This window comes from Apodemus sylvaticus, chromosome 2 (assembly GCF_947179515.1).
Source record: "Apodemus sylvaticus chromosome 2, mApoSyl1.1, whole genome shotgun sequence".
In the NCBI taxonomy this organism is placed as follows: Eukaryota; Metazoa; Chordata; class Mammalia; order Rodentia; family Muridae; genus Apodemus; species Apodemus sylvaticus.
This window is the reverse complement of record NC_067473.1, coordinates 70,836,941-70,859,638: the sequence shown is the minus strand read 5'-3', so window position 1 is coordinate 70,859,638 and position 22,698 is coordinate 70,836,941. Positions and strand designations below refer to the sequence as shown.

The 22,698-nt window shown below is 36.7% G+C and overlaps 1 protein-coding gene across 1 annotated transcript in view; it reads right to left on the bottom strand.

The window, feature by feature from the left end:
* Positions 1-22,698, bottom strand: part of Cntnap2 (contactin associated protein 2) — a 1,662,736-nt gene that overhangs the window by 1,285,641 nt on the left and 354,397 nt on the right. The window contains exon 5 of the mRNA XM_052172851.1: positions 2,534-2,737. Coding sequence (XP_052028811.1) covers positions 2,534-2,737 — 204 coding nt within the window. The remainder of the gene's footprint in view (positions 1-2,533; positions 2,738-22,698) is intronic.

Sequence of the window (22,698 nt, the reverse complement as noted above, 5' to 3'; positions counted from 1 at the left end):
AACAAATGTTTTATTGAATCAATAGTGTTATGGGTTCAATACAATGTTTTATGCTCCTTCTTGAGCTTCATTTGGTCTGTGAAGTATATCTTGGGTATTCTGAGCTTCTGGGCATTATAATATCCACTTATCAGTGAGTGCATATCATGTGTGTTCTTTTGTGATTGGGTTACCTCACTCAGGATGATATTTTCCAGTTCCACCCATTTGCCTAAGAATTTCCTGAATTCATTGTTTTTTTTTTCTTTTTTAAAACTATTTTTTTATTTTCTATATTCTTTGTTTACATTCCATATGATTTTCCCTTTCCCGGTTTCCCCTCCCCCTAAGTCCCATAAGCCCTCTTCCCTCCGTCCATTCCCCAATCAACCCCCTCCCATTTCTCTGTCCCCTACAATACCCTACGATGTTGCATCAAGCCTTTCCAGGACTAGGGCCCTCTCCTTCCTTCTTTGGAATCATTTGATATGTGAGTTGTGTCTTGGGCTAATATCCACTTATCAGTGACTGCATTCCATGTGTGTTCTTTTGTGAATGAGTTACCTCATTTTGGATGATATTTTCCAGTTCCAACCATTTGCCTACGAATTTCATGAATTCATTGTTTTTAATTGCTGAGTAGTATTCCATTGTGTAAATATACCATATGTTCTGTATCCATTCCTCCATTGAGGGATATCTGGGTTCTTTCCAGCTTCTGGCTATTATAAATAAGGCTGCTATGAACATAGTGGAGCATGTGTCCTTATTGCATGCCAGGCAATGCTCTGGGTATTTGGCCAGGAGTAGTATAGCTGGGTTCTCTGGTAGTACTATGTCCAGCTTTCTGAGGAACTCCCAGGTTGATTTCCAGAGTGGTTCTACAAGCTTGCAATCCCACCAACATTGGAGGAGTGTTCCTCTTTCCCCACATCCTCGCCAGCATCTGCTGTCCCCTGAGTTTTTGATCTTAGCCATTCTGACTGGTGTGAGATGAAATCTCAGGGTTGTTTTGATTTGCATTTCCCTGATGACTAAGGATGTTGAACATTTCTTTGGGTGTTTTTCAGCCATTCGGTATTTCTCAGTAGAGAATTCTTTGTTTAACTCTGTACCTTACTTTGGGCCTTCTTATAAGGGAGAACAAAATACCTCTGGGAGGAGATACAGAGACAAAGTGTCAAGCAGAGACTAAAGGAAAGACCATCCAGAGACTACACCACCTGGGGATCCATCCCATATTCAGTCACCAAACCCAGATACTATTGAGGATGCCAACAAGTACTTGCTGACAGGAGCCTGATATAGCTGTCTCCTGAGAGGCTCTGCCAGTACCTGACCAATACAGAGGTGGATGCTTTCAGCCAACCATTGGACTGAGCACACAGTTCCCAATGGAGGAGCTAGAGAAAGGACTGAAGGATCTAAAGGGGCTTGCAGCCCCCTAGGAGGGACAACAATATGAACCAACCAGTAACCCCAGAGCTCCCAGGGACTAAACCACCTACCAAGGAGTACACATGGAGGGACCCATGGCTCCAGATGCATATGTAGTACAGGATGGCCTTGTTGGACATCAAAGGGCGGAGAGGCCCTTAGTCTTGAGAAGGCTTGATGCCCTAGTCTAAGGGAATGCCAGGACAGCAAAACAGAAGAGGGTGGATTGGTGAGCAGGGGGAGCGATGGGATGGGTGGCTTTCAGAGGGGAAACCAGGAAAGGGGATAACATTTGAAATGTAAATAAAATCTCTAACAAAGAGTCAATGGTTAAAGCCTTGATCCAGGATGGGGAGAATTAAAAAGTGATTAGATAGCGATTGCGATTAAACTTCATGCGTTAATGAGTCATCCAACTGATGAGCTAGTGAATTGCTAGTGCTATTGAGATGCAACAGACACTAGGGGTTAGTTAGATCTTGGTTGAAAGAAAAAGGTAACAGTAAATGGGTTGCTGAAGTGCCTATCTTGTTTCTATCTTCTTCCATTCTTTCTATTTCCTGGCCCCCAGGAGCATCTGCCATGCCTTCCCTGCATGGGGTTCTATCTTAACACATCCAGAGCTATGGTTCAGTGACTATAGATAGAGAATTATGCAACATGAAGGAATATCAGCTTCTCTCTGTTAAGAAGTTTTTCAGGTATATTGCCACATTGATTAAAAAAGGTGACTAAAAAAATAGGTGTACAAATATATAATCTGTCACCCCACATGAAAAAAGAAATGGCAATATAAAATGAGATGTTAGAAATCTTGTTATATACATTCAAAATGCTTTCAATTGATTTATTTGTTCATGTTATATGTATAAATGCTTTGTCTGCATGGATGTAAGTGAACCATGTACATGTCTAAGGTCATGAAGGTCAGAAAAGGTTATTAGATCACATAAAACTCCAGTTCCAGGGCTGACACTTGTGAGCTATCTTGTGGTGCTGGGAATTGAATCTGAGTCCTCTGCAAGAGCAGCTAGTACTCTCAACTGCTGAGCTGTCCCTCCCACCTCTTCTTTATAAATATTTTAATAAGGAAAAATGATAGAGAATTGCAACAAACCTAAATTTAAACTGAGGACCAGCTTGGCTTTTTTCAGTTCCAAAGTAATGTAATCCCCTTGCTGTCCTTCACCATGCAAAAGTACTCCTTCACTTTCAGAAGTCTTAAATTTCAAAGCAATAACATCTTTGAGTGTTTTCATCTTCTTGTTTCTGAATCGATACGGTAACACAACATGGCCATCAAAGTTGATAACGTCAGCCCCTGAGAGGAAAGAGAAACACTGTATTAGTCAAGCTGCTTTTGATGAACATACACTTTCCACTGTTGCCTGCTTAGGGTAATGGGAGTTGAAAGAGAAAAGTATAGATCCCAGTGCCTCCAAATGAATATAACGGAGTACATATATGATACAAATGATCACATCTATTACTATAGAGTTTTACTTTGATTACTATATTAACAATACAAATTCAATTAATATGAATATGATTTAAATTTCAACATTGAAATGTATAATTTGTTGTAGAGAAATAAAAGACAAATAATTCTTTGAGAGTTTCATATGATGTTCTTTAGTACTGTTCACCTTATCTCCAGATTCTTTCCAGATTCTTTCCATATTCATCCCCATTCCCTACCCAAACAATTTTATGTCTCTCTCTATTTTTTTCAAATTTTATTGCCTAAATATTCCTGGGTGTGTCATCTTCCACTGGTGAGCAGTCAATTTTCCAGAGGCTATGTGCTTATAGAAAACTGTCTCTCCCTTTCTCAGTGGCTGACTGTCAATCGCTCCACAATATGGGTGCGGTTGAGTGCCAAGATTCCCTCTCTATGGGATTTGGTCTAGCTTGCACAAGTTTTGACATGATATTCCAACTGCCAGGAATCAGATATCTGCATCTTCTTTACTGTGTCCTTAAGACATTATAATCTTGTAGGTACCCCCACCCACCTCTGCCTCCTATACTTCTTCTGAAAAAATGTGTAGCTCTTAGAGATTATGAGATTAAATATTTCTCCCTTACAGAAGGTAATTCCTTGCAATTATATATATTTTCAATATATATAAATGGCATCACTTTCTACATATAAGTAGATAGAAACTTGAAAAAATGTGTGGTATACTGATGTTATATAATATCCACATTTTTCTATATTTTCAATAAATTTGCTGAAGGGTTTTGGGTTTGTAACTAATTGAATTTTAGGCACCTTTTCCAAACATGACCTCTGTTACCATTTCTGAGTTAAACAAACAAATATCTGACATTATTGTGGTTTAAGTAGCTCCAACTTAACTGTAAGGGATCAATTTAAATTTTCAGAAGTGATTGTGTAGATTATGTGCTTTAGTTGCTTCATCATTGCTACTCATTACATAATCATTTGGCCAATTGTTCAGAGGAATGAGAAAGAGAGAGAGAAATGTATCACCCTTACCTGGGCAATGGGCTCCCAGGTAATGCAATGGTTCTAATGAGAATTATTAAAATAAAGATCAAATATTTCATTAGCTAACAGGAGTGTTGCTATTTTTAGATATGTATTATTTTCATTTTGAAATAACAGAAAATTTAGCCAAACTTGATTGTTCTAGTGCCTGCAAATCATAGTTCTGTACAAAGCCAGTCTTTGGGGCTTATGAGGGTTTTCCATAAAACCCTCCCACAGGAAGAGTGTGGAAAATAACAGGGAGTGGAAAGAAAGCTTATTGAAGAAATGTTTTCTCATTTCATATTTTGGTTTTGGCATGCACTTAGTTCCAGCAGCACAGGGGACAGCTTTGTTTGAATGGTAAGTAGAGGGCTCCCTCCCTCCAGCTATGCCCTTAATGTGATCTAAGAACAGGTGAGGGATTGACACCCAGCCCTCTCTGAGTACCACCTGTTAAGTCTAGCAGTTGTTATCTACAAAGTGAACTGCAGCAACTGTTTGTGAGATTACTTAAAGCTTAAACATCTGTTTTCCATAAAGCCATCAATAGCTTTCACATGCTTTAGAAATACCAAGGTGATGATCTCAAATCTCTGCCTGTAAATCAGAGTTTGAACAATGCTATGCTTTTAAAAGTTCAGAAAGGGGCTAAAGAGATGTCTCATTCTGCAAAGTACTTGATATCCAAGCACATGATTTCAGCATAGGAATGGGGGGAAGAGACAGAAGAGGCCCCAGAGCTGACTGGTGAGCCTGTAAAGTCCAGGCTTGGTCACTTCCTGTCTCAAAAACCTAGGGAAGAAAGTGACTTATGAAGATACATGACTTCAGCCTCTGGCTTTCATAGGCACAAGCATACACATGCACATACATCAGCACACCTAAACACATTCATATCACATGCAAATAAAGTCTTAAAGGCATGTTAATTAGTTGAAAGTTTCAAGAGCCAAAGTTAATCTTGTACTTTCAGTTTTCCTATAATCAGCGCTGTTGCCCATAAAAAGGCTTTCATAATCATCAGACTCCTGTTCTCTGTGACTGTGAATCACAGGGGTTTATTTTAATTCAGAGGCTGGGGGAAACAATCATTAAGTCCTGGCTTCTGCTCATACTGCAAAGCCAATTAGACTAGAGCTTAATCATCCATACTGTCATAGCTGAATTCCAGTGGCAATATCTTCATCAGCCATGATGAATGATAAGGTGAAAAAGCAGTACCCGATTTTCAGAACCTATGTTGAATTTATAATCCCACAGTTGATAGAAATTCCTTTTTGTCTTGAAAGGTGGATAAATGAAAACCAGGAGGAGGGAGTTAGTTATGACCTCTGGAGAGTAATTTTGCCACCAGCTTCCTATCAGTGACAATTGAATAATAGAGCCATCGTTGTTTTATATGCCTTCTATATATATTAATTGTGACTTATAATGCCTCTCATTCAGATCTCAGGAAGCAAATGTCCCTTCAGCCTAGATAGAGGCCAGAAATCTTTGCCTTTATATGTTCATATAAATAGAATTCTCCATGCAGGGCCTGGAACAGAATAGTGATTTGTGCAAATGTGGATGCTTTCTGGTCTAATACTTAGCACAATGGAGCAGTGCGACAGAGAGAATGGGTGTGGTTTATTGCCTCTAGACAGTCCTACAGTATTGATAAAAATCATGAAGGAAGGTTATTTCACATTGCCCAGCCTCTTTTTACTCATGATAAGTCCTTAGTGGTAGGCTGAAAACTGATAAAATGACCTATAAGCCAGACCTTCTCCATTACAAAGTTATATATTTACCTCTACAAATAGCTTATTCTTTTGAAATATCTACCCATTCTCTTGTGTTTGTTGTATGTAGAAAGGTAGTCTGGAAATTATAACACTCTCTTAAATTATCTGTGTAATATAATTTATACTTAAACACCTATCATATTCCTTTAAAAGAGTCTGGAATATTTTATAATAATGCAAATAACATCCACCACAGATTAGTTCTATTTCCTATGAAAAAATGCATTAAAATTTCACTTGATGTCTAATAATATGTTGTGCTTATTTTAGAACAAGCTACTTTTTTCCCTATGATTCTGATTACTTATCACTCCCTAAAATTAAGATTTCTCTGCAGTGATTAAATATGTGTGGTTCAACTGTTTAAGCCATTTGAACAACAATAATGACTATTCAAAAGTGAATGCCAAATCACAGTGTTTCCACAATTTTGCTTCTAACAATAACTCAGGGAACTGGGAGTGTGCCCAAGTCATCAAATCTGCGTGCAATGAGGCTGTTCTTGTTTTGTTAGTTGAGCTGCTGGTTTTATACTCACTGAATTTGTATAAGATATTTCTGGAGGTTTAATCATGCGACTATTTGGTTATTATCTTCAAATACCTACTATATATTTCTATCAAAACATGTGCATTGTTACACAATTATGTACACACACACTCATATATATATACATACATATACATATATATATACATATATATACATATATATATGTATATATATATATAAGTATGTGTGAACTAAAAGATAAATCCTGGTCAAGAGAGAACAGGTATTGTTAGATATTGTTAATGAACAATAGTTTGTTCAGAGGTTATGTTTTGTACATTTCTCTACCAAGCTATTCACCTATCTAATCTGACGTGTGGCATAATCTACTCATTACATATAAGTTACAAATATATATATGAGCATAATTTATGTATTTAACATGAATGAATATAAGTATAAGATAAGATGAGTTGTCTCATGTGCTATATAATATATAATATTGCATATTATATACATATCATATACTATGTTTATATTTACATATAACAATATCTGTGTGAAAAATTATATATAATCTTATCAAAATTTATAGTAACTAAATACCAAATCACTTTGAGTCTGAATTACATTTCTAAAATTAAAATTTAAAAATAGAAGATGAAATTTAATTAGAATTTCAACTTTTACATGAATGTGCATCCTCAAATTTTTTAAAGTTATGTCTATATTTATAAATGTTGATGTACTTCATGAAATAATAAAAAAAGAATTTTCATTCTTACTGCTCTGTGAGATTTATTCCTTGTGTATGTGTAGGTGGAAAAGTGAATGTACTTTGTATGTGTGCATGTGCCTGTGCATGTGTGTGTCTGTGTGTGTGTGTGTGTATGTGTGGCTAATGCACACAGGCATATGTGGATGTGTGTGCCTCTGTGTATTTAGAAGCCAGAGAAGCACACTGGGTGCTCTGCACTTGGCTCAGTCTCATTTCCTTGAGACAGAATCTCTCACTAAACCTGAAGCTAAGATGGCATCTAGCAAGCCCCAGGGATCAGATTTTTTCCACTTGTCCTCTGATATTGGGTTAGAAAAGCCAAGGCAAGTAAATGTTAAAAGAAAAATTGTTCAATGGCTTGCATGCTGTCACTTACATTTTAATAAGCTGATATCATAAAGATCTTTGTTAATTTTAACTTAAAACTTAGGCACCAATTTGGATGACATTCTTAAAATCACCTTCACCTTTGATGCCACAATTATAATTAGACATATAGCTACAACCATCAATGTTTTAATCATCAGAAATTTTCTGGCTAAAATTACATATATTTTTAGGATCATGACTGTGTGCAAGAATTCATTTCATGAACTTCATGTGACTGGGAACTAAAGTAGACATAAGCTCAGATGGATCCTATCCCTTGATGTTTGGATATGGCTTGGATCTAATTTTTTCAAGGAACTGTGTTTTATTTCAGTGTAGATATGGCTTAAGCCTAAATAGTTGAAGTGGATTATTTCAATAAATCCTTTCAATCTGACCTAGATCTAGAATTTGGAGGGGAAGATAAAATGAAAAAGAACCCTAACAGCTTTCAAGAAAACTTGAACTTGAGTCTTTGTATAATACCTTTCCTTTGTCACTGTGTTCTAAAAGCAACAACGTCAGAAGAGTTGCTAGTGAAATATTTCATAGCATTTATTAATTAAAATATATTTATCAATATATAGATATTATGTAAACTATTAAATTCCATTGCTAAATTGGGATATGGTCACACATTACACACTGTGCATTGTACTTCTGATTAGCCTATCTATGCAAGGGACTTCTTAGTCCACCAATCTCTTCCTAGCACCCTTTCTGGTCTATAACAGTCTAGTTTAGTGTAGTTTACTTTAGTGTGGTTTAGTTTAGTTTAGTTAGTATTGTTTTTCTGTCCTGATTTCTTCTTCTTCATCATCATTTTTAGAATGTTCTATAATGTTCTACACTAGCTAGTTAGGTAGGTCACTAGGGTAGACATTTGATGACTTGTAGCTCAGCTACAATTTGTTTTCTATTTCATGGTTAGATTTAATATAAATATCTACAACCCCACATTCTCCTTGCTATGAACCAACCTCCCTGGAATGGTTCCCTTGACATGATGGACTAAAATCTCTGATGGCATGAAACAAAAGTAATTTTTCATATTTCTATCAGGTTTTACAGTCATAGTAATTAAAAATTAGCTAATGCAGTAAACTGGTATCAGGGAATCAAGTGCCACTGTTTCAGCTAATTCTGAATTTATGGATCTTTGGGCTTTGAAACTGAGTGATGGGATGAATTTGAAAAATTTTGAAATGCCAGCTAGGAACACCTAAGAATAAAGAAAACAAGAGTTAGTTAATGAGTTTAATAGGCCTTCAGAAGACCCTAATGCTGACTGAAATGTGGATAGTCAAGGCCCGCTTCAAGAGGTTTCAGATGGTAGTAAGATGCCTATTGGACATTGAAATAATAGTGATTTATGTTACATCTTGCAAAGACTTGGTCTATATTGTATTCATATACTGAAAATTTCAGTGCGATTGAATTAAACACCAATGAATAATAAATTTGATCTAATAAATTTCATGCATCTTAGCACTCAAGCTGTTGAATGGTTATTGCTGGCTGTTTTTAACCATATTTACGATGTTAATATGTTTAACATGCTATATGTTAATACATGTCAATAATGTTTACAATGTTAAACAAAGTAGTTGAAAGTGTGAAACACATAGTTAAGAAAGGACCTTGAGTGGGTGCTCTTGTCACTGATGCCAAGACCCATGGACAGATCACTCTAACCTCTGTGGCTTTTCATGTGGATTTGATACAAGTCTCTCTGGGACTCTTCAAACCTTCAATATCAGTTTGGATTGCTAGGCTTCCAGACTGTTCTATCAAGAGGCGACCTGGATCTCCTTCTCTCAAGCATAATACCCATCATCGGATTAGCCAATGTCCTTCTGCGTAGGCCAAGTCCTATATCCTGTTTCCCTAAAGAATCTTGAATAACATAGTAGTTATCATCCGTCCATTCTTATTGCTTATTGGTTCATGTACGGGTCATCAGTCCCTTCAACTTCTGTCTATCTAGGGCAGACTGTTTATTCAAATATTTTGAAAGAAAAAAAAATTGTCAGGAATAGTTTCCTTAGGTAGCAAATTTGGATTTATTTCTTTTCTTTCAGCACTTGTAATATATTTGCTATTTTCTTTTGGTTTATAGATTTATTTTTATGAGTGATGGTACAAATCTAATGGACCATTATTTGCGTGATTTGATATTTTTCCTTTTCTGTTTACAAGATTTTCTCATTATCCTGTATTTGACAATTTCACTCCATTGTGTTTTGGTGAAGGTCTGTTTTGATTTACACTAAATGAGGTTCTTTCAGTAGTATCTATACAACCATGTTTATTTAAAGTTTGGGGCAAATTTTAAACCCTTATTTAACTTTAATAAAAACATGCTTTCAGTGCTTCTCCTTTTTATTTTTAAGATTCTTAAACAATTTGTATATGAAAGCTTGATTATGCTCCATATGTTGACCATCTTCCATTATTCTTTTAAATTTGTACCTCACTTTCTCATCTTTCTGTCTTTACTCCGTTGTTGACAATGTTAATATATTAATTAATTGACTTGATTTTTAATTGCTGAAATAATTTTTTGTTTAATTTGATCTTCTGCAAAAGTTCTCTTTCATATCTTTTATTCCTACTCAGTGGAATTTTATTTCTCATATTCCTGTGTAACTTAATTTTTTTAAATGTCTGTTTTTAATGATGGTTTTCAAATGCTTTAACCTCCCTTATAGCCTACCATCTACCAGAGGTAGTAGAAAAGAAAGGATGTGGTGGGGGTGGGGGAAGTGGACCCATTTAGAAAGATTCTTTGGGGCAACTCTAATCTGTGTTGTCTGGAAACAGGCAGTTCAGTTCACAGGTTAGTAGTTGCAGCTTGATCCACTCACAAACACTTCATGGATACATCGTAGTTCAGTTTGGTAGAGTCGGGATAGCAAACAGGAATCAGCAGCGGTAGCAATAGCTAGCAAAGACAGCTAGGTGTGTCTATCTCAGCAGTTTGTCTCAGCTGACATCACTCTGCCAATCAGGCTGAGTCCAAGGAAGCAGCCAAAAACTGCAGCACACCAGCAGAATGGTTTATTTGTTTTGTTTTGGTTTTGGTTTTGGTTTGTTTTTATAGTTTTTTGGTGCATTTTTCTCTATGGGACCCTGACAAATGTAGTTTAACTATGCTATATAAGGCAGTGCAATACATATGTGTCATTAGTGAAGAATATTTTTTTTACCTTTTGGATATTTTCCTTATTTACATTTCAAATATTATCCCCTATCCTCATTTCCCCTTTAAAACCCCTTTCCCATCCCCCCTCCCACTGCTGACCAACCCTCCCCCCTCAAACTCCTGCTTCCCTGTCCTGGCATTCCCCTACACTGGGACATTGAGCCTAGTGATGAATCTTTTATCATGTGTCTTTTTATGCATTTGTGTGTGTGTGTGTGTGTGTGTGTGTGTGTGTGTGTGTATTTGTTTTAGTGAAACTTTGTTTTAACAAATCTTAGTCATTTATCTGTGTCTATGTGTCTATTTTAGGAAAACATTTTCTTACATGTTCATCCCAGTAAAATACCTTCTAATAAAACTGACTTTCCAGAGAAACCTTAAGGTTCTGCGTCATTCCTAATCCAGTCTTTTTGTGATTTATTTTTCTGTATTGAATTTTAAATTTCTTTTCCTTCACTGCCTCCCCACATGCTCTTCTGAGATTCTTCAGGATAATTTAATGTTTTTTTTTTTCAATTAGCTAATAGATTTTCTTCAAGTCAGGATATGTTTCTAAATAACTATAGCTCTCCTTTAAAAGTTTTATGTTTTCTTTTGTATTTTATTTTTCTTCAATGTCTGAACATAAGGTGTGATATTTGCTTATTCCTGTTTGATAAAGTTAAATTTTCAGTCTGAAGAGCATAGATAGGTAATTATTCTGGTTCTGAGAACAGGTAATATCTGGGATTTTTGGTGAGCAGCCAGAGTACTAAAGCTGAGGACTGGCCAGACAACATACACAAGAGTAGGATTCAGTTGTTAATATGGGTTATGGTTCCTATATACTGTCCTGCAGATCTACAGTGTTTTATAAGAATCCCCAGTTCTCATGCATCAGTGTAGGGAAGATAGAGATCTTTACATAGTCTATAAGTTCATGGATAGTTGAATGGATCCTGCATTAGGTTTTGCTCAGAAAGTATCATCCATGAATGGTCCAAATGTAAGTTGAAGCTATAGCTACAACCCCCACACTGCCTGAAGTTTTAGCATACTATATGAATTGTATCAACCCAAAGATACGCTCTCAAGTTCAAGTCTGACCAACCTATGTCAAACTCTAAGAAAAAGTAGTACATAGCAGTGGATGTTGTGAGAATTTAAGCTCTGATGTTAGAGATATCTAGAATGAGTAACTTCTTCAAAGTGTTGGGATCATAGTAGAACAAAGATCCAAGCTGACTTTTGAGTATGTGAGGACGATGCTTTTTCCTGCATTTAGGGCTGCTGTTTTGCTTTTTCTGGCTGGATTTGCTTGAACTCTATCTTACCTTAGTAATGGAGCATAGGCTCCCTCACACAAGGAGCCACGACCAGAAAGGAAATTGGCTTTTCTCTTTTCCCTGTCTTTCCTGTTAGCTTTTGGTCCTATTTATGGCTTCTTTCACTCCTTTATTGGTTCAGAGAGTCTATCCTCTCTATTTCATTTCTCAAAATATGGTTTCTGGCTTGTTTCTCTGATTCTTTTCTCTTATGAAGTCACATAGAAAGTATTTCTTTTTTTCTTGGTCCCCACTTCTCTATAAAGTCTCTACTTCAATCCCCAGCTACCAGAAGATTAGTCCATATGGTTACGCCACATCTGTCTCTACTTGTCAAGTGTGTAATTCTTTTTATGGGTTTCCTTACCATTGCTCTCTTCTTTAATATTAAGTCACTTTAACTGGAGATCTAGAATTTTCCTGAGCTCCTCTATTTTTCCAATTCATATCATAACTATTTCTAAGTACTGGGGAGTACAGCACTGATCAATTTTCAAACTCATGGATTACCTATATATACCACCTCAAAGATGCCTTCACACTTCGATTAGCTGACAGCTCTCACAGTACATTAGGAGACTAAGGAAACATCTCATAAATTCCTGACTGATAAGTCTGCATTCACTGACTAGAAGTTGGAAACACCTTTCTCATATAGACACTTTTGCCAAGAAGAAGAAAATCTAAGTTCTTTAATGCATATTGTAAAAACTTCAGTGATAGTGGCTCCTGATTTCTTCCACTGTCTCATTTAGAGCCCATTCTTCACTATGTCCTGAGATGCTAAATCAACTGAGTCTCTGGCCAAGGTCATGGGAACCTTTCCTCAGGAACTGACCTTTGTCTTCCTATGGTTTTATTTCATCCATTCTCTAACTCTTAGGAATGACTTAGGAAGTTTGCCTATATAAAAGAGCCATGGTCTGCTGTCCTAATGGAGCTTGCTGAACCTGGTGACATCATTGCTTGTGTTGTATGGAAACTATTTTGCGAAGGGTTTGATTTTCTCTAGGGCCTTTACATTCTAAGGCACAGAGCTTGAATCACTCTAAGTTGCACTTGTAGCATAATCATATCTTCTTAAATTGATTGAAATAGAATGTGTCTTTGAAATATCATGGCAAAGGGGGAATTGCATTATATTCAGGCAACCTTACAAACCGATACCAGGTTTTGTGAAGTTGATCTTCTAAGAGAATATAGATTCAAATATCATGTTAGGATATGTATTTGCTTAAATATTCTAGCTTTAGACTTCCATATAAATAGTTTAAAATGAATCATGATAGTTACACTCATACTGCAATTGTTTATAAGTCAAAAGCTCAAACATTTAACTTCTACATGAGTTTTATTATAACACATTTTTCCTTTAATTGGATGCATTGAAGAGAAACTTACTTATTGCAAGATTAAAGTTAGGAAGCTTATTATGATAATCTTTCATCATGGTTATTATGTTACTAAGACATTCCTTTAATAGTCATTTTGGACTAAATTGAGATTAAATATTTATTGACATTCAGAAGAAAGATAGATTTGTTCATATATATATTTATATATATATATATATATATATATATTATTGAATTGCCTTAAGAAAACCTATAATGTGCAATGAGTTATGAGTAGTTCATTATGTGGTAAGCTCACTGAACCAAATCTGGACACAGAAAAATGTTAGTAAATTTCAAATTACATTACCAAAATTACATTATTTAATATCAAGACTGAAAATGAAACTCAAAGTGCCCTTTGCTTCCGGAAATGTCCATTCATATTCATGCATTTTGTTGCAGATACCACTTTCTGTTTTCTCTCCCACCCACTAACAACTCATAGCACACCTGGAAATCAGAACAATCTTTTTCTAAGTATGTTATAAGTCAAATATACCTAATAATGCATAACTAATATGAACTTTCTGAAAATTAGCATAAAATTCATTTGAAGAAAATCCACATGAAAGCTATTTTTTATTATATCTTTGTAAATCAAAAAAGACAAATAGAGTTGCTTTCTCTTTGCTAATGTCACTGTCCAATGAAAAGAATTCTGTAGTGTTGACTATGTAAAATTCCATGATTCTACAGGAAAAGATTGTTTAGACAGGTTAAAAAATGAATGTAAGAAGTAGACATCAGCAGATCCTAATGTGTCATGGGATGTTTCGTGGGAAACATCCTTATGTTTCTGAGGATTCCTAGCATTCAACTTAGAATTTTAAGCAATCATGGGTTCATTTAAAACATCAGTCTTGGTGTCATCATCTGTGAACAAAGATCACATTAACCCATAACTCAGGTAATACCTGTATTGTTAGAGTACACAGCTTTCTGATAATGACTTTGCCCCCTCTCAGAACTTCACCATGATTAAATTTTCTATTCTTTGGTACTGAAGAATTTCAGAAGAATATTTCCAGTATTAACTTCATCTGAGTGTTTAATAAACTGAGTACTACAGAGGCCTAATATAGAATATAAACTTAATGAAGGCTGAAAAATTATTCAATATGCCACTTAATACAGGTCATCTAGAGGGCTCTGTAGGTAAAAGACTTGCGGTGTGAGACCAGTAACATGAATTATAGCCCCAGAACCCACATAAAAGTAGAAAGGGAGCTATGTAATATTGTACTGAGATGCCCTGCAACATACAAATTAATAACTAATCGTGATAACATATTTTAAATTAAAAACATTAAATATTATAATTCACTTAACTGTCTCAATTATTAAGACACAATTTCAGAGATGTGTCACTTAGTTAGCTATTCCATATTATTTTGCTCTAGGGTGGCACTACTTTGGTCCTTCTTACAATAAGGAACAAAACAGTCATGGGAGGAGATAAAGAGTCAAAGTTTGTAGTACAGACTGAAGGATAGGCTGTCAGGGACTGCACCACCTGGGATTCTACCTCATATACTGTCACCAAACCCAGACACTATTATGGATGCCAACAAGTACTTGCTGACAGGAGCCTGATACAGCAATCTCCTGAGAGGCTCTTCTAGTTCCTGAACAATACAGAGGTGGGTGCTCCCAGCCAACCATTGGACTGAGCAGAAGGTCCCTAATGGAGGAGCTAGAGAAAGGACCCAAGGAGCCAAAGTAGCTGTCATCCCCATATGAGGAACAACATTATGAACCAACCAGTACTCCCAGAGCTCCCAGGGACTAAACTACCAAACAAAGAGTATACATGGAGGGACCCATGGCTCAGTTGCATATGTAGCAGAGGATAGCCTTGTTGGACATCAAAGGGTGGAGAGGCCCTTGGCCCTGAGAAAGCTTGATGCCACAGTATAGGAGAATGCCAGGACAGGGAAGGAGGAGTGGGTAGGTTGGTGAGCAGGGAAAAGATGGGGATGGAATAGGGTGTTCTTGAAGGAGAAACCAGAAAGGGGATAACATTTGAAATGTAAATAAGGAAAATATCTATTAAAAAGAACTGAAGTTAAAATAAAAAGATAGCCTGTAAAATTACCTATTCCGTTAAAATTATAAACTTTATATTGTCCCAATTGTTAAATATTTTACTAAAATCTTCCACAAAAATTTTTATGTAACCAGAGCAATATATTAGTTAACTAGTGAACAGTATGATCTTAAACTTGTTTTTTCTATTTCCTTAAAAGCAAAGTGAGTTGATGTAAACAATTTACTCTCAGCAATGAGGGACTGAACATGTGCTCAGTGTGTTGTAGGCTTGTTTCTGAGGTGTTATACATCAGGACTACTTTTATGTAGAATTTTATTTCATATACCTTTGGGTGGAACTTACTTCAAGCATAAAATAGGATGAAGAAAGCTCAAAATGTACATATGCTGTGAAATAATCTACTCACTCCTCTGTGCTAGAGTGGTCTCTGTCCTGTCTGCCAAAGCTCTAAATGGTTCTCTGTGGCCTGGTCATCATCACACTTCAATGGCTTGGGCACTAGAGGGAAACTGATTCACTGTGAACTTGGGTGCTATCCATTACTGTGTGACATCTTCACATGCATGTGGGCCCTAGTGAGCAGGCTGAATTCATTTAGTTCTACAAACAAGTAGTACTCCTGCCACTGGACCAGAGAACCAGCCCTGACAAGGACAAAATAAATTGGTGTTCCTGGAATAAAACTCAGGAGACAAGTAGTTTGTGCCAATGAGTCCTGTTGGCTTCAAAAATGATGTAGTTCTGTTGATGTGTCTTCCCTCCTTCCCTTCTGGATCAATTCTGATCCAGATCTGGATAACAGCCACATTTCTTCTTCATTATCCATCACCATGGAAAAGAAACTGGCTTAATGGCTACAAACTTTGGCCATGGTGGAAAATAGAGAGAGTGTGGGATATGATAAACTTGCAAAGAGGACAATCTCTACCCAGTCTGTAACTGCTGAAGGTATTTAGCAATGCTGATCATACGCAAATATCACAAAAGGCCATTTTTTTCAGGATAGAACTTACCTCGAGGCTTGCTCATCACTCTGATGTTTGAGATTCAGAACTTAAAATTTAAAGTTGATACTAGAATTTAATTAAGACCTTTGAATTAGTCGGGATGGGGTGAATGTATTTTGCATCTGAGAAGTACATAAATTTGGGATGCTCAGAAGAGAATGCTCAGAATTTGGGATCCTCCCAACATGTTATATATAATGTTAATAACTGATGTGATTACAGCAGGAGGAGAAGGCTCTGAAAGGTGATTAGGTCTTTAGCATATAACCCTCATGATTGGCACTGATGTGTGGACAAAGGCCTTGGAATTTCTTGACCCATTCACTACATGAGAACACAATGAGATGACATCCATGAATGTGTCATGTTTCAGCTGGCCAGCATGCCAAGTTCCTGGATGGAACTTCTCAGGCTCACAACTGTTAGAAACTTCTTATACACTACCCTTGTTTTGTAATATTTGTTATTATCACCATCTGAACTAAGACATTTTACTATTGGATATATCCAGTTCTATATTATGCACCATTCTGTATTTTCAGATTTACTTACTTGTTAAAGTAACAAACTAAACTCCTAAAGCAACATTTAATATCATTCCAGCCTTTGTGTGCAGAGCTGCAGAAAGTTGGATCAACCAAGTTGTACACTGTAATTGACCAAGAAGAGCCAACTCTGTCCTCAGGTCTCAGCTCTTACACTATCTAAAGTATCCCTTCCATGATCTACTTAATGCCACACTTAGTACTTCACTGGGGTTTATGAAAGGCATGTTAAAACACCTGCATCGCATCGTATGAGGGAAAGTTCTGGAAGGAACTTCTCATGAGAAAACTGTGATGGTTTTGTAGTTTGTGTCAGATAAGCTTTATTCAGAACTGATTATAGCACTATAGTCTGTGTATTCTCTGGAAAAGAGGCATCATGGAGACTATGTAAGAAGACATTAAAACAATGTGATATGTTAACTTGTAGATAAATATGCAATGATTATAGATTCCTTGGAACCCAATCACTTATTTTGCTAGAAGCCTACATTCAGGTCTTTACTGGCAAATTCTGTTTGTCTCTTTACAGCACATGACAACTGTGAAGAGTGAGCATTTGTGTCACTTGTTTTAATGGAGACTACAGCATCACTTCAAGAGCCAGAGGCAGAATTACTGGAAATACAAATGAATATTTAAATGAGCCTTGAGGATTATGATCAAACGGCTGCAATTATCTTCACAAATATATGGAATGGTACAGCAATGCAGTTCATTTGGTAGAGTATGTCTAAAATGCAGGAGGCCACAAGTTTGGTTCTTAGTGCTGTGTAAGCTAGTTATGGTGTTGCACAAAACAAGAGGTCTAGAAGTTTCAATTCATCCTCTGCTAACTAGCAACTATGAGTGCTGCCTAGGCTGCCTGAGGAGTGAAGTGTCCCTGTTATTTCATTTATTTGTTTCTACTTCACAGACACACATTTTAGTCCACGTGGACTACAGTGGACCTTACCACCACAAATTCCCCATTCTTCATGCAGTTGCTGCCACATAACTGGGTGTGTGCATATTACATTTTTAAATGCTCTAAGTACTTTACAAACAGGAAATCTAGTTTTAGGATCATACATATATCTAAGATTTCAGGTGCTTAGAAAATTGTAGAACATAGTCGCAGTCCCTGAGTTTTATTTCTTATAAGGGAGGGCATAAAAATGTTCTCTTTTACTTAGTTATTTGATTATTGCCTGCTATTTCTGACTTTGTAAAATATATTGTCTTCTAAGTTCAACATGAAAACACAGATTTTTATTGAGTCTGCCAGAAATATAATATTAATCTGTAGCTTTTCTAAGCCCTAAATTAACTTAAGGCCACATCTGATTTGAAGCTGACATCTCATTATTTAAGAATTTTAGATATTCTTTTTGTACAGTTCATACTGTGAGTTTCTTTTCCTACCAAAAATCAAGCAAGAGAAATAAAGCCTAACTATCAGAGACATTGAAAACTCAGTGATGATGTTGCAGAATTCTCTAGCTTCAAAAATTGGCTCCTTCTCAATTCAAATCACATATGGGCAAAAAAATGTCACAAATTCATAGTATTTTTAGTAAAGTGTTTTGGAGGGTTATTAAGAAAGTCTGGATTTACAAATAGGACACATTTTGATACAGTGCCTGTGCAACTTATTTTCAGCTTTCTAAATTTGACAAGGTTTTGTGTAGTTTAGGCCAATTCTAGCCATGTGTGCACTTCCCAGGGCATGGCAGATTTAATACATGGCATTTATAGTAGAATAATAAAGTCCTCAAAATGTCAATGGTCAAGTTTCTCTTAATGTAGACCCAGAATCAGCATAGCATGTATCTTCTTTCTTGGGATGAATGGTATGGTGAAATTTTATCAGGAAACTTATCAGAAGTTAAAATTACATTCTAGTGACCTTGCAGGCCACACTGTTCTACTCATCTGATAAGGCTACAGAAGATGCCAGCCCTGAGTTGGTGCCTGGGTGCTCACAATGACCAGTTCACTCCTAGAGAACCAGTTCCCTCCTGGAGCCTGTGAAATGAGGGGAAGGGAAAAAGAATCCCACAATTCCTTCTGAGCTCCCAAGGTCAGTGTCCAGAATATTCTAAATGCCTTGACCATATGTACAAAGTACTGAACATTTATTTTGGCTTTTGGGTTTTAGTCAAATTTCAAAGTGGCATAATTTCAGAGAAATCCTTCTCTATTTCCTCACATTCCCTCACTATTTCAACGCCTCATCAATTAGAATTCCAGAAAGTCAATTTTAAAACATAAAACTCAGAGAGATGGAGATGGTTTTTCAAATGCTCACTTTGGATAACAGTGATAACACATGCTCCAGTGTTCACTGTTTATTAGATATAGTCTAATCCCCTGGGCGATGGGCCTCTGGGTAAATCGTGAGGGATTATCATAGTGATTTTAATTACTATGAGTGGGACTAGTCTCTAGACAAAGGATCCTGGCCTGCAGAAAACTGAAAATAGAAAAGGCAGGCTGAGCAATGAATGTTGCTGTTGCTGGCTTCTGGATTCTGGAGTCCATGTCTCATCTGCCTCAAGCTCCTGCTACTGTGATTCCCTCCATGATTGTGAGTGGGAATCCTGAGCAGAATAAACCCTTTGTTCTTCAATTTGCATTAGTCAGAGTTTTTTAGCATATCAAATAGGAAATGCAACAAAGACAACCACAATTCACAAATTTGAGTGCAAAATAGTATATTCTAAATACCATATTTTTTCAAAGAGAAAACAGTCTTTAAATTTGTATTATATTGCAGTTCTTATGAATGAAATCTAATACATGACTTAGAAGCATAAATATATTATATATTCATAGAGCCTTATCATTAAATTAGACACAAATTTAGGAAGATGAATTATTTTAATTCTCAAACATGGAAAAATTAATCTGAATGTATTAAAGAAGAGGTCTGTGCTGCTGTTACCTGGGGCCACTGAGAATAAAGATGTGACTTTAAATAATTATAAAATGAATCATTAACTCCTTTTAACTCTCTCTCTCTCTTTCTCTCTCTTTCTCTCTTGCTGTTGTGTGTGTGTGTGTGTGTGTGTGTGTGTGTGTGTGTGTGTGTGTGTGTTGGGGCAGAAGCAACCTAGCACACTACACAGCACAACTATTATAATTATCAGAGATTCATACTGTACTCACTATCATTTTGAAATCAGGATCACAGCAAGATGCTATGTTTTCTCTACTATAGACTTTGGTTTTTAGGAGTTCAGTGGTGACATCAAGGTTTAGTTAATTCTTCTGAGTTTCTGTTTTGTGACTTGGCAAGTCTCTGAGCTTCAGGGAATCACAAAGCTCTGCCAAATACAGTGTGCTCTAGAGAACTCTAGAGAATCAGCCCGAAACTCTAGAGAACTCTAGAGAATCAACCCAAAGCTCTAGAGAACTCTAGAGAATCAGCCCAAAGTTTTGAACATAGCTCTTGCATGTCCTAAGAAGACTGCTGTTAGTTGTTTCAGTTATCACTGGTTACTTTTTAGCTTAATTGAGGGGAAATAGTGTGCGATCTAATGTACCCTGACTCAGACCTGAGAGAGCAGAATCAGGTTTGTACCGTAACATGAGGAATTGGGGAGGAATTAAGGCATTGAGCTTAGTGTCAGGGTAACTTCATTGTTCACTTTTGCTGACTTTCCAGATGCAGCTTATTTTCTTGCAAATGAGAAGGCAGAAAAATACAAAGAACTAAACTACAAAGAAACAGATGTAATTTGGACGGCTCTGTCTTCGCTGCTCACTGTAATGAATAACATTTCACGGCACATGGGTTTGGAGGTGTGCCATTGGTTCTCTCTTTACCTGGTGCTGATGAGTGATGCTGGCATTGGGTCTGAAAAGTCCCAAGAATATATTCAAAACCATCCTCTGGGATTTTATACCATCACATCACCCTTCATTTCTTTATAGCATATCAATATACTGAAGTACAAGAATTCACCATCAGAACCTCTGATTTGAACAAGTTCTGTGTGAATTTTTTTGTCACTTTAAATTATCAAATTTGTTAAGCACACCCTAAAGCCTAGGTTTATAACTGGCAGCATTCTGATTTTTATATTTTGTAACTAAATATGCTGAGATTTGAAAGAGTTTAAGATGAAAATACATGTCTCAATCACCAAGTTGAAATCTTGGTTAGGAACATATGAGTCAAATCAAGTTAATAGAAAAACTGTGGGCTCAGACATATGAGAAAAAAATACAGAAAAGTGTTCTGTTTTAGTTTTTCCTAATGGTTCTTTCAAATTAGTGGTGGGAACCATTTACAGGACTTTACACAGGAAACAGTAAGTTTATAAGGAGAACAGTCATAGACTTGGGCAGAGTGAGGTAGAAGCTTGGGATGTGGACACTGAAATTGAATGGTAGAACACTCTGAACTTCTGAGGGGGAACTGAGCAGAACTGTTGCAAGACGCTGAAGAGGCAGGAAAGCCAAAAGAAGCAGAAGTTGAAATGGAACTCATATGCCAAGGACCATTTCTTACAGCAACAGTTAGGGGATCATCGATGGCTCATGAGTGAGAAGCTATAGAGCCAGTTCCTTTTCAGCCTATGATTGAAACCTTCTTATTTGGACTTCAACCAGGCACATGGAAAGGCTGTTTTCCTTTGAAGAACAGAAAGACACTGGACTTGATATAGTGCCTTCATTATATTACATGCTATGTTTTAAATAAGAAATGCCTTTACCATGACCATGCACTAAAGCCTATATTCCAGCTAGTGATATAGGTAGGGAGGGGGTTTGAAACTTCATAAGTTAGAATTTACTTGAAAGAAATATACAACTGAAGCAATGCCTTCCAGAAATGTCCTTTGCTTCATGTCCATGCCAGTGGAAACAGCTGGTCCACCATAGTCCCACTAACATCATGTTCTGTACAATTATATGGGTCCCACTGGCCAGGGACCAAACTTGAAGTAAGCAAATGTAAGAAACACTTTAGGATTGGATCCCACAGTCCCACTAACATCATGTTCTGTACAATTATATGGGTCCCACTGGCCAGGGACTAAACTTGAGGTAAGCAAATATAAGGAACACTTTAGGATTGGATCTCCATTTTTTTGGTACACCCCTATTCTTGTAATAAGACACCTGTCAGCTTAGTTCCTTCTCCTACACATGCTAAACATGCATACTCATCTCTAAACAACGCATCTTCAGACCCACTCCCCTCTTCATCTGCATCAGGCTACATGTACCCCCATCTCTCTACAATAGTATAAGTTACCCACTCTCTGAAAACAGTCAAATGTTGAAAGTTTTTATTCAAATATATTCCCATCATGTCTGGGTATGAAGAATATAAAGGTTGATCTGTCCTAAACTGGCTTGGGGTACATGTGCAGTGAGGCTAACCTGTACCCTTTAGTGGAGAGTTATCCTCTAGAGAGGATAACCTGTACCCTCTAGTGAGTGATCCTCTAGTGAGACTAACCTGTATCCTCTAGTAAGTTTTAAGAGAAAATCTCCAGTTACAATCCTATGTCTATGCAAAACTGAGCATGCATGTGATTCAAAGAGTGTGTATAATACAAAGCCACATGCACAGTAGAAAAATCAATATCTTACCTAATCAATTAATCAGTCCAAAAATTACCATCCAATCTATGTCTCTTATTAATCAGCTCCTCCTTCTAAACTCACAAAGAAAACACAAACAATACCTGGGCCATTGGATATTCTTACTTATGTACCCTGCATTCAATTGAGATAGTGCACCCCTCTTTAAGCTGTAATATCACTTGGTATAAATAATAGTAGTTTGCTTCTTTTACAAATTTGTGCATGGCTTAATTTCCCTTCTTTGAATAAGGAGCCAAGAACCTGAAAA